We start from the raw sequence: 13,265 nt of genomic DNA, 5'->3' as shown, positions 1-13,265 counted from the left end.
TGTAGCTGCTCTACGGTTCGTAGCATTATCAAGCTCGTAGCAACAGTTGTAGCGGACGCGCGGACCGCCACACTCGTTTCGACGCGATCCGACAATACGCTTCAAAGTTGTTTTGGGCGGTTTAAAATGTAGTGTTTCGTAGTTTTTAATTACTAGTGTATTTATGTATAAAAGGTAACACGCAAACTAGAAAGAGAATATTAATTATTAAATAAAATTTTGGTGAACTTTCTTCGATGTAATAGAAGAATTCATACGTGGTAGAATATTTTTTCCTAAAATAGATATAAAATAAACAACAAAAATGAAAAGTGTAATTATAATTAGTTTTCTATTATTAACAATTGCTAGAGGTAAGTTTATTATAATATTTAAATGTAGAACCAGTCACTTTAGATTTATTAAAACATAATGCATTAGAATTATTGTTGAAATAATTTTTGACAAGCGACAAAATATTTCAAAGATATTCTTATAATGTTTATTATATTACACTACTAACTATAAAATAAGGGGGATGTATTTTTATCTATGAGACTTGGGAAAACAAAAGAAAAACAATTAAGTTTTTCTTAGGCTATTCTAGAATTAAAGCGAATTTCAAGCCTTCGGAGCCACATGTTTAAACAATACTTATACGTATATTAGTTTACATAGATTATAAATAATGTATAACATACTTCTCGCAACGTGAATGATAAGAAGTGGACAATTTATTGATAATTCATAATAGATATTTATTATAAATTGTATATTTGTTTATAAATAAATTATCATAAGATGGTTCAACTTATTGGCTGTATAATTTTACTAGCATTTTCCTATAAACTGAAACCTGTCGATGTCTGCCTAATTGCACTCGGCGGTAAAAAAGCACTACGTCACGCAAAATAATTTTATCTCTAGTACCTTTATCAACACCGAGAGACTTGATAGTAATATTTCTTTTACCGAGTAGAATTTAGCTAAGAACAGTTTTTATGAAATTTTACTCGCAAGGGGATAGAAGGCTAGCGATTATAGGATTATTGAAGAATTTTATGAAATTATTAGTGCAGACTACGCATAGCAGGCGGGATACAGCCACTAATTACACCGGATATAACACGACTGGTGAATCCAACGTAGCCCAGGAGAATTGAAAACCGATGCCAAGCAATTACAACGTATCATTAAGTTCTCCGAAGAAATCGGATATTTTTGAAAGATCACAAATTCTCAAATATCAATCGAACAATGGAATATAACTGGACATATTTGGGGAAGGAATAAATAGATATTAAGATCCAATATTCGTGGCCACGATTGTTTCACTGGGCAGGTCCCACCTTTTATATACGTATATATCACAGTTACTTTAACACCAAACATATGTATAACACTATACGGATTAACTAAATAAAGAGGAACAATATTTAGCTCAAATTAGTTATAACCTTGAATAAATTACTCCAAAAGACTATTATAAGCTAAAATTGATTATTGAATTAGTCTTACAATCAGAAGCAATAATTCATACATAAAATAATGATTTAAAAAAACTTGACTATCACGGAACATCTAAAATCTGAGACACAGCTAGTATAAATCGTGTTAGAACAATTTAAATATCAAATGAAAGGCAGAAGACCTAACGCCCTTAACTAAGTACAAAATGTTATTGAAAGCAATATAAATATTTACTACTTTGAGTAATTTATGAATTCACGAGCGCTCTATTCGTTATGCCCGTCCCTCAAAAGTTTATTCTCGTTCATAAAATTTTGTTGAATATAAAAATTTAAATAACGACTTCAGAGAGATTTTAATATAGTTAAGAATAGAGCAGCTTAGATAGGAGCTTATATAAAACTTTATTCACGAAATTTATATTCATTGCGCTTCTCTTTAAAAGTATAAAAAATCATAGATATTGAATGTTGAATGACTAAGGTTGAATGTTTAATAAAAGTTCTTGTTAATAAAATCCGCCTGATGAGATACCATTGTATTAAATCACAATTTTCCACATTTTAAAATATGTAAAAATAAACTGATTATGTTCTACTATCGTCAGAAATTTTAATTTAATTTTAATTTTACCTTACAAAAAATATGCAACATCAATACTATATGTTATTAAACTAAAAATTAATACTAAACATTTTTAATAATACAATCTTTATAATTGTGAGTAATTCTCGTGACCATTCCTTATAATTTAAAAAAATATTAACTAAACTATTTTTTAAAATGAAAAACATTGATCCGGTCTTAATTTAATAAGTTATGAAAAAATTAAAGAAAATTTTTGTCGTTATTATCAAGTACAAAAGTTTCGGCTTTCTATATACGATATAATTATTTATTTAATAGCTCCTCAGAAACCTCATTACCCTGCCTAAGCACACTCAAGAAAGTTTTCTATTACAGTTTCAATTTGCTTGCGAGTTGTGGGCATATCAGTTCCAAGTCTGAAGCAGCGCGGAGAATCCGTCACGATGACTTGCGATTACGATTTGGAAGGAGGGAGACTGTATTCTGTCAAGTGGTACAGAGATAATGAGGAGTTCTACCGGTACATGCCACGTCTGCGACCTCCCCAACATGCTCATAGACTCGATGGCGTTAAAGTCGACGTAAGTATACACACAGCACTATTTTTTTTATTTTTAATAAAAACTCTTTTTCCTATTATAAAGCGATAACATTGCTTTATTATAACAACTTTAACACTGAATGACATTCAAAATCTACGTAATAAAAAAGTAACTTAAAATTATACATTAAATTAAAATGAAGTTTAATATTTTATACTCATGTCAATATCAATAACCGAATTACATTTTAAGTAGTTTTAAAATGATTTTATTATAATTTACAAATTAAACTACTTGGTTAAATAAAACGTTAAACACAAATTATTATATGTATGGTTTATTTGCAATATTCAGATACTTACTAGATGTTCTGATACATGAAGTTGATATATCGTAGTATCTTATTGATTTAATTTTGAAACACTAATCAAACTTTAAATAAAAGCCTATACAGATCTATCAACATTATAAATCTATTATAAATTTTAAACTAGATTCTCATGTAAGTGTGAATTGATATCGACAGCTTAAAACCGCTGTAAATAATGTAGTTTCAATTATCTGTCAAGAAATATCTATTTAGCATTTTTTAAATAGTTAAATTATATCTAATTCAAATATAAAAGTTGTCGTATAATGACCACTATCATTGTCTGCATCGTGACATTCCTTAAAACAACAGTTTATGACACAATGTCCAAACAAACACAAAATTCACAACGATAAAATATATCAGCCAAAGAGCTTTTGAGAACGCAATTTTAGAACGTTGTATATTTTTCATTTCACGGAGCGGTAAACATTTATCATCATTTAAAAATGCGTCATCATCATGACATCTAAAACTCACGTACCAGAAAATCTCTCCCGCTTTTACATGATGTTTCAGTATAAAAAAATATCTTTTAATCACTTCGTAAAACTCACCGCATATTTAAATGCCACGATTTCCTACATTAATAAAAATTCGTATAGCGTGACACATTTGTGTAGCAATTTATACAGGGCCGGACAAATTTGCGTAAGGACTAATTAAGTCCGTTAAAAGTGTTTCAATTAAAATCCAAACATTATACATTTTTAATGTCTAACTTTGAGAAACGCCATTTGCTCATAAATTCATTAAAACCTTCTTTAGCGTTTGAGTTGATATTTTAGTTACATTATATTTTATAGAGATTTTAACTTATTATCAACAATCAAAAATTATTCTGACATCAATAACTTTCATAATTTATAAAACCACTGTATAATTGACTTAATATTTTTAATAATAAGAGCTAATTTATTCATTTAGGAGCTTCTGTAAAATCTGCATATAGATAAAATAAAGGTTACAATATTAAATTTGATAATAATTAAATTACTATTTAACGTGATAATTCAAAGTAAATAAACATGAAAAATATTCAATAATATTTTAAATATCGAAGGGGATAGCTGCTTACCATGAAACACATTTCATTCGACGTAAATAAAAACACAGAAAGTCGCCATTGACATTTTATAAGCAATGAAACGAATGGTCGACACAACCAAAACGGAGGTCGGTCACAAACTAAGGAAACGACCACGTTAAATTTATACAATACAATACGATGCCCTACTAAAAATTGTTACGCATTAACTCTTTATATAATCGTTCAAGTATAAATGTCGATTTTTTATTTCCCTTTTTAATGTTATCTTTAAAAACAAACAGATAAAATATTGTTTCTTTAAACTTGTTAACTTTACTCTTAAAAGTAATTATGCGAATATTAACGAACGGAGTAAATCAGTCAGTATACGCTAACATAGGTCGTCCATCCACTCAGTGGACAGACTACTTTGATAAGGTCACCAGAATAGACTGGATGCAGGTCACTTCCAAATATTGTTATAAGAAATTTATGGAAAAGGTCTATTTCTAGTATTAGATGTCCCACGGCTGGAGTGATGATAAAGATGACGCTAATTGTTAATTGCCACCAACATTGCACCTACAAGATTTTGTTATACAAAATACTAAGCGACGTTTTAGATCCGCTCATCACATGTTATAAGATGACTATTCCAGTCTAGTAAATTAATTATTAAAATCGACGTCTACAATCTGGAACATAGTAATGCTTACGTAGGATTAAATACCTCGTATTAAGTATCCATGTTTTTACTTAGTCAACCCTATGTTTGCTCCGCTCATTATGTTTATTATGCTATGTAGTTGGCGAACATAGGCTATTTAAAGGCAATTATGCGATAATTAACCTAATTACGGTCTTGCACTCAGTTGGAAAAGTCAAGCGCACGCCGCGTGCACCTCAGGGACTTGACTCTAAAGTCCCGTGGTCTCTTCCGGTGCGAGGTGTCTGAAGAGGCACCGTCATTCCACTCCGCACAATCAGAAGCCTTCATGGAAGTATACTGTGAGTACAATTTTCTGTCCTAGAGCGCTTTTGTGATGTGTGCGAAAAAACGTAAAATTTTCTTTTGCGTTCTAAAGCATTCGCAGAAAAGTCAAGAGTCAAGATTTTTATCTCCCTTTGTTTTTTTATGTTATTTACAAATGACACAAACAATTTTTTTTTTAATTTTGTTACCTATAGAACATTAACAATACTACTTAACGAATAATATTATAATGCATACAGTATGTACTTAACACAGCGTAAAGTAACAAAATGAAAGAGGAAAACACATTTGTTATTGTCTTTGTTTTTGTCCATTTCTTTGCTTCGTCTGCCCGTTCATAATTAACATAAAAAGTTAAAGCAATTTAAAAACACACGCTTGAAACCCCTGACATAAAATTCTCGTAATTATAATACGATTAATATAGATATAAAGCTAGTTAATATGTAGCTGAAAATATTATGAAAGGTTGATTAAACAAAGGAAGACATTTAAGACAAAGGTTATTCACCCCATGACTTTATAACTGCTATAAGCTGTAACCTAATGTAGAACTAAATCAACAGTATACAGCTTTCGTGTTATATAACTATTTTCTTAATGATTATAACAAGTGTAAATAAGTTATTTATAAAATTACAGATATCAATGTTTCTGTTATATATGTATAGAATATGAATGACATTATAAAGATATATTTGATTACAGAAGATACCAAGAAAAACAATTCTCTGAAAACTTAAATAATTTCATTATAAATTATACGCATGTTGGTTTCGAGAAATCCACACCATAACATTATTGTTTTAAGCCAATTTACAAAGAAAGTACTAATATTATACAGTATTAATATTATACATAATTCCTTTTAACGCTTTTTGCAAATTTGCTACTTAATGAAATCCGATTAATGAAAATACACGTTTTTCCATAATGTGCTACTAATGACAATAGTTTCGCATAACAGTTCGTGAGTGAACATACTTTCGTTATGAATAGAATAACTTACTTCTAAGTAACTATTACTTAGGTAAGTCGTTAACACTTATTAAGCTGTTTGTATTAATCACTTTCAATGCACAGAATATTTTAAATATTAGTATTATTAACGTCGTAAACAGTTGTATAAAAAGTAGAAATCAGTGACTTATTATTGGTCGTATTTATCTGCGGTATCCAATTACCCGTCGTTAGTGCAGTCTTTGAAGATGTTCCACGCTTTTTAATAATAGATACGTCTTGTCCATTGAACATTAAAAAAAAAACTATAACAGCAATGTAAATGCTCTTGTCTGCTGCTTCAAATATTCTTTTGTATATTGATTTAATGACCATTTGGATTTCAGCAAAGATGATTCTTATTTGTTCTTGTAAGTTTTATCTTTAGCGACAATACTAATAAACATATGGCAATTTAAAAAAATTACCTTATTCAGTAAATTTAGTATGGATAATATTTTAACGCAGCCTATATTTATGTCACTACCAGATCATACTTGATGTTAAAACGTTATCTTTTTTTGTGTACAATGTTTTTAGCTTTATAACATTTGAAGTGTTGGGACAGAACCCTCTCTTTGAGAGGATTAAAAAGGGTGCGAGCCATAATTCTCCATCGGGTTCAGTGACAATTTGATGATTTTACATGTGATTTTGATTTTTAATCTTTTAAGAAAATGAAGTAACTTGCCCATATATTCCTTTTCGATATACAAGTTTAGCGCTAGTAACAAAACAAGCAAGTTATACCTTACTTTGGGCTTCATAAAATTAATAACGCCTTTGTAGGCAACTGCGTACGCTTTTACAATATACTACCTTGTAAGGCCTCTGAAATATGACGCAGTAAATTTAGAATGTTTATTAAACAATAACTAGTAACAAAAATCCTACAATAGTGTAATGGATATTTAATACTAGCTTCGGAATTAGTTGCTGAAACTACTGCGTTGGAGATATTTGTTAAAATAATTATAGAAAAAAGACGCGTCTTTGTTTTGTTGGTTTGGTTTCGTAAGTTTATTTTCTGTATCATATTTGTCATCATTGTAGTCGTAAGACGTCCACTGCTTACTAAAAAACCAACGAAAGAACTATATACTTTAACTATAGAGAGCTATAACAAATGAGAAGATTTGTTGAAGTGGAAATATGGAAAGACCAAATAGCGCACAGAACAGATAGTAGTTGGAGGCTTAAGGTTCTGGAGTCGAGACCACGGAAGGCAAGCGCAGTAGAACACATCCGTTCTCATTAAGAATCTCTGGAGGAGGCTTATGTCCAGCCATTTTAGAGAAGCTCAATTTAATTCGCGTTTCTATCTAATGCGGTTCTCCAGGAATTTTTTTTCTCACGGTTTACATTAGTGATGAATATTTTTAATCCATAGTGAAAAATACTAAATCCAATGCTCTTAACCACAAAGCTATTGATGTGATATTAAATATTTTGATAAATAAATGTAAAAAAAATCGCATTGTATAACCAATGTTTAATGTTAATAAAGATACATACTTTCTTACTTCATATGTTACTACTTCTATTCGGCACACTATGTTTTCTTTAATAGAGCATCTAACGGTTACGCGAGCAAACTATCGATTACTGCTTCAAACGTCCTAAGTTTTTTCTTTACTTATCAGGCACATTGACTTTAACAAATTCATATTCATTTTTTTACCATTTGTATAAAAATAATCAGACGTAAATAGCGCTCGTATAATTTAGACTAATAAATATGCTCCGTAACAATAGCGTGCTGTCCCGCGTTTACCAGAAAATCAATGGAGGCTCCTTTGGGAGCTCGGGCTCTCGAGCTCCACTACTTAAAAAAAAGGACTTAGGCTATTCGCCCGCTACATCTTGCCACCTTGAACCGGTGCAATAGGCAAGTACTAGTTGATCAGCATTAAAAACCCGATTCCTAAAACAACGAAACACAAAATCTGGTTTCACCCCGTTTGCCTTTACTATAAGACTAGCAGCATTCGTTTTTCGTTTATTCATACCTCATGTTCACAAAACAATCATTTAGTAAGCATTGTAAAGGAAAACGCAGAGAACTGTCACCATAAAAAAGGACTAGGGCTATGCGCCCGCTACATCCTGCCACCTTGAACCAGTTCAATGGGCAAGTACCAGTTGGGCAGCATTAAAAGCCTGATTCCTAAAAAAACGAAACACGAAATTTGATTTCACCCCATTTGCCTTTACTATAAGTCTAAACTAACAGCATTTGTTTTTCATTGATTCATATAACAATCATGTTTACAAAACAATCATTTAATACGCATTTCATATTGTTATACGCTTTAAATTTTGTTCACAATTCCTGAATCAGTCATCGAGCTTAGAATCGTATATAGTTATTTCATACATATTTATATAATGAAGGATTCAGTGAACGCAATAAGTTCTAAAATTATTTCAAAAATTGACGTAATAAAATTTAAAGAAATTACAATTTTAATTCAGATGTTTTGATAGGTTAATTTGTTTACTAATCAAGCCTCTGAATACCGAGGATAAAACAAATAGCACTTTAAGTTCTCTCACACGCTGTCATTGGAGACTTTGGACTGTGAAATTGTCAAGCAATTCATTTTCTATTTATATTTATTCATTGCATCATTGCAATATCATTAAAATTGTTTCGTTCATCTAAAGCAGAGGATAGACGGGCAAAGTCATGCCAACATTTTCATTCTTCAATGTCGTGAATAAATAAATTTTCTAGGACACCGCTTACGAATTGTGAACTCTTAATTTTTTGTCATACTAATTCCTGTCGAATTATCCTTGGGACTCGGGGGACCCGCTGTATTACTTTGAGAACTAAAGACAAAAAAAAAACGTACGTTACTCAACCTAGGTTTTTAAAATACAAATTTTTGTACAGTGTTTATTCTAAGGAATGTTATATCATATGTCATATTAATGTCAAATAATCTTTAAGAATAAAAGTATTATTCATTTCAATGAGATGCATAAACTCAGTTAACTTGTCTTTTTGCGCAACTTATTTAAGTGCTTTTTGTTTTGAAACAGCGAGCGGATCGCGGAATGTACCCGCATCTCTAATTGTATTAATGATGTTATTGTACACCCAGCAATTTTCAATAATTACAATCCCATATTCGTTTCTTTTTTAACTGAATAATAATCATGTTTTATACCTCTCGGTCGTTTCATTTCTGGTGAAAATCGAGTTCATTTTGAAAGGCTAAGACGGAATTGATCAAGAGCTTTTTCAATACCGGCATTTCTTCTGTTTTCCTGAGATCAGTAGTACTTGAGAGTCAAGTTATTGACTTTACTAGATTAGACCAGAAAATGCTGTATTGACATAGTCTATAATATCTAGAGAACTCTCTCATATGAAAGTTTCATGAAGAAAAACTTACGACGGTTTTTAGTCGATATGTCACGAAAGTAAAGCAACTGGCCTTTTCTTATATCAGAGCGCATTTGGAAACCTCGTTCCTCTACGTTGAAGGATGCCATTATAATGGTGCTCAATCTAATCAAAATGGTCGACCAACGTGATTAACCATATAGATCCTGGTTTACTATATACTCTCCTTATTTAAAGAAGCTTGTCGATATCTTTTAATTTCCTGCGGACAGTATGGCCTTAGACAAAAGTCACCAAGGCGACTACAGAAACATTGGTATCATATTGTAGTGAGACTACTTTTGATCTTGAGTCGGTCGAGGATGGGCATGTTTTTGTGTCTTATTGTCTTATAGTATACTGTCCATCGTAACAGCACATAAACGCCCACTGCAAGACTTTGATCTCACTCAAAGATCTTTATGGGGGGAATAAACCATAACCACCACGCTCGGTAGGTGAGTTGGCAACGGTACGAGGCATTATAGTATGCAGAGAACGCTACTGCCCATCTTCTAGAAACTTGTTTGTGAGCTGGTGCGATTCTATATAATTAATGCCCAAAGTGTGAGCGCGACCTACGATCGAAAATTTTAATCAGCTGCCACTAGGCTACCACTGCAACAATTTAATCAATATTTGTATTGAACTAATTAAACACAGAGAGGTTTTATTCGATATTTAAGAAAAATTTCAATATTTAACGTTAACTCAGAAGGTTAGTATCGAACACAAAGTAATTGTAAAAGCTTTTATTCTTGTTAACCTCCGTAGGCACGCTAAGGCGGCGGGCCTAGATATCTCTGTTGAATCACGGTGGGCGTTAGGTCACGGCCTAATTGACGACATTAAAACAACGACAGCCAGGTTAATTACTGGCATTATAGCAATTTGATCTTAAAATTTTTATTTACTTTGCTTTAGATTTTTAAACACTAAAAATAAACTCTATTGTATCAACAGCAATATTTTTTATTTCTACTTTGTTAGCTATTTATTAACTTCAAATTATTTTTCTTTTAATAATTAAGGTATTTTCGTTTTATTTTATGATAAAGTATGGTATATACAGATATCATAAATCAGTTATTTATGATATCTGTCTATACGTTATTAATGTATTTAAGACTATTTATATCTGAATTTATATTGCTCAGGTGAATCAAAGATGCATTGCTAATCGGCTAGAAAAATAACTTGATGTCTTCCTGTTTTGATTTAAGAATGAATCTTCCTAGTTAAAAAAGTAATAAATAAAAATTGATATTGCCTTCTCTAGCACAAATTTAGATACATGCATTTTAAATATCATTTCTTCTTTTCTCCATCAATCTCTATCTCTTGTTTCTGTAATCCACATTGGTCCGCAAATTTCAGTAAAAGTATCTTCCCATCTTCTTTTTGGTCTTCCTTTCTTTCTTTTTCCATCTAATAGAACCCATTCAAATTATATAGTACTAACAATAATCTTCTAGCAATATGATGAAATGTGATCCTTTTATTTGACACTTAATAAAAGCTCTGTGTCCGCTAAGAAACTTTTAAGTTACTGGTGGCAAATGTTATAGTAACGAATTTAATTAAAATGATTGGAAAAATTGTCAATGGTAATTTCTTTTAATAACCAACAAAATTTGATTTTTTTAATTATACAGTCGCTTAAAGCGCTCAAAAAGAAGTATGTCGATACCTCGACTAAAGCTTTTTAGGAAGCGCGTGATCTTCCACAACGAAAATAACGACCAAGTAGAAGAAGAAGAAATTATTTATAGTTGCTATTTTTAGTACACGTTAGATTTTTATTTGCCTTAAGAAATACATTGCGATCAATATGCCACGATAGTATAAAACAACAAAAGAAAGAGAGCCTCCAAATCGAGTAAGTTACATGTAAAGTTATTTGTAGTAGGCAGTTTTTCTCTTAAACTAAAAGTTAAGGTGCTCGCTCTTTTTCGAATACTTTTTTGTAGCATAATTGAATTTCTTTCTTGTTATTTCGTAACAATTTATAGGTTTTTACTACAATTTTGATTAAAAAGAAATATTGTGTTTCCATTGGTCACAAACAGTGTACTAGCGCTATGAAAAATCCGTCAAATGAGGAAAATAAAACTTCCTAGAGGTAATTACCCTATTACCCCTAACGCAATCTGTCTTTGACTTGGATCCCAAATATAAGATTACAAGGTTAAGAACATTTCAATAAGTATCTATTCAAGATTTAACTTCTTTATTTAATGTATGTATAATATGTAGATAAAATTTACAATATTACAATAACAATTTTGGCCAACCAGTAATTCAATACTGTGAACTTGTTTCATTCAATCATTCATTCATGTTTGCCGATCGACGCCCACCGCAAGGCACAGGTTTCTTTCAAAGATCGCCACACTGACCGGATTGCGCTTTTGACATCCAGTGACTTCCCATGATCTTGATTATGTCGTCGGTCACCTAATACGAGACCTACCTACACCTCAATTAATTTTATTAGTTAGTCATAAATCTTAAAGTACAATAATATTTTTGTTAAAAAATTGTATATATCACTTGTAAAATTTACATTACGTAATTTACTTTATCTACAATCTATGGTTCAGTAAAACCTGAACATTGTTATAGAAAATAATAACTTAAAAGTTAATTTGTTATTTATACTTAAATAATTTTAATTTACTATACATATGTAAAAGGAAAAAAGATAACAGAAAGTCGTATTCGCATAAAATGATTTTACAATATTCGTAAAAATAATTTCTATAAGATATCTTTAGTTATTTGTTATTGTACATGAATATTGTAAAAGAAATGAAAATCTACGTGAAAACAATAAACGAATAAAATTAAACTTTAAAGGAAAAAAGTCAATCTACGAATACAAATCTAAAACAAACTAAATCAAAATATAACAAATGTTTTATACGCATTGTTCATATATTTCTTTAATTACCAAATGATAAGAATTCCATCGACTAATGTTATTAAAATATGGCATAACCTTGTATCATGTATTTGAAATTCAAAATCCACATAAACACTGTTGGGCTCACTGCATTGTGATCTGCATATTCCATATTGAAATATGCACAGACTTATTTTGCTTCCTACTAGCTATAACCTTCAAGTTCAAACATGATAATGAATAGTGTTTTACAAATCTATATTTATCTACTCCAAGCCAAAGATCGTTTCTGTTTAACGGCGGTATGTCACGCAAATTGGCAACTAATTCGTAATTTTTTTCTTTACAAACAGATCTCCTTCAGAAGTTACGTAGTAGGCCTGCACGCAGTTCCAATTTAAATAATGTTGTTATACTTTTCGGTAACCTAAACTTAGTTTCTCGGTATATTGGAACGAAAATCAATCATCATAGTTTGCTTATTGAGGATGTTGTAAGCTACCATAAAAAATGAAACTTCTTGTGAATTTGTCTTAAGCTCTTCTCAGATCAGGACCGTTAAGAACTTCCGTAGCTTTAAGTTGAAGAATTTCAATATAAGGGAGGTTTCTTCTCATAACGTACACATGTGGTCGCTAGAAATAATCCAATATTAAAAATGATATAAGAATAAATTAACAAACATGAATTGAGTTGACTGTTTATAGCAGACTAAGATTGACATTTAATAACACAAATATTTTTATTTAAATAAAATCACACACGTACTGGCCAACTGGGTTATGTTTCACGCTGACTAAGGAACGCCGTGTTGTTCAGATTTCTTAAAAAAACATAAGTATAATATATCATCATCGTAATGCCAGCTAAAGATCGCCACGATGATCGGTCTTAGGCTACCCGCATCCTTGACTATGTCATCGGTCTACCGAGTGGGGGACATACCCACATCGCATCCACCAGTTCGTGGTCGCCACTCAAGAATCTTTCGGAC

At 31.0% G+C, this 13,265-nt stretch overlaps 1 protein-coding gene across 1 annotated transcript in view; it reads left to right on the top strand.

Annotated features, from left to right (window-relative positions):
- Nucleotides 1-271: 271 nt before the first annotated feature.
- Nucleotides 272-13,265, top strand: part of LOC137926835 (uncharacterized) — a 32,171-nt gene continuing 19,177 nt past the window's right edge. Inside the window, exons 1-3 of the mRNA XM_068770554.1 lie at nt 272-353; nt 2,413-2,618; nt 4,852-4,987. Of these exons, the coding sequence (XP_068626655.1) occupies nt 305-353; nt 2,413-2,618; nt 4,852-4,987 (391 nt within the window). The 5' untranslated portion in view covers nt 272-304. The remainder of the gene's footprint in view (nt 354-2,412; nt 2,619-4,851; nt 4,988-13,265) is intronic.

This window comes from Battus philenor, unplaced genomic scaffold (assembly GCF_028537555.1).
Source record: "Battus philenor isolate CCGP_79_NKW_IND1 unplaced genomic scaffold, ilBatPhil1.0.hap1 SCAF_10, whole genome shotgun sequence".
Classification (NCBI taxonomy): domain Eukaryota; kingdom Metazoa; phylum Arthropoda; class Insecta; order Lepidoptera; family Papilionidae; genus Battus; species Battus philenor.
The sequence above is the reverse complement of the archived record's forward strand: the minus strand, read 5'-3'. Positions and strand labels throughout refer to the sequence as shown.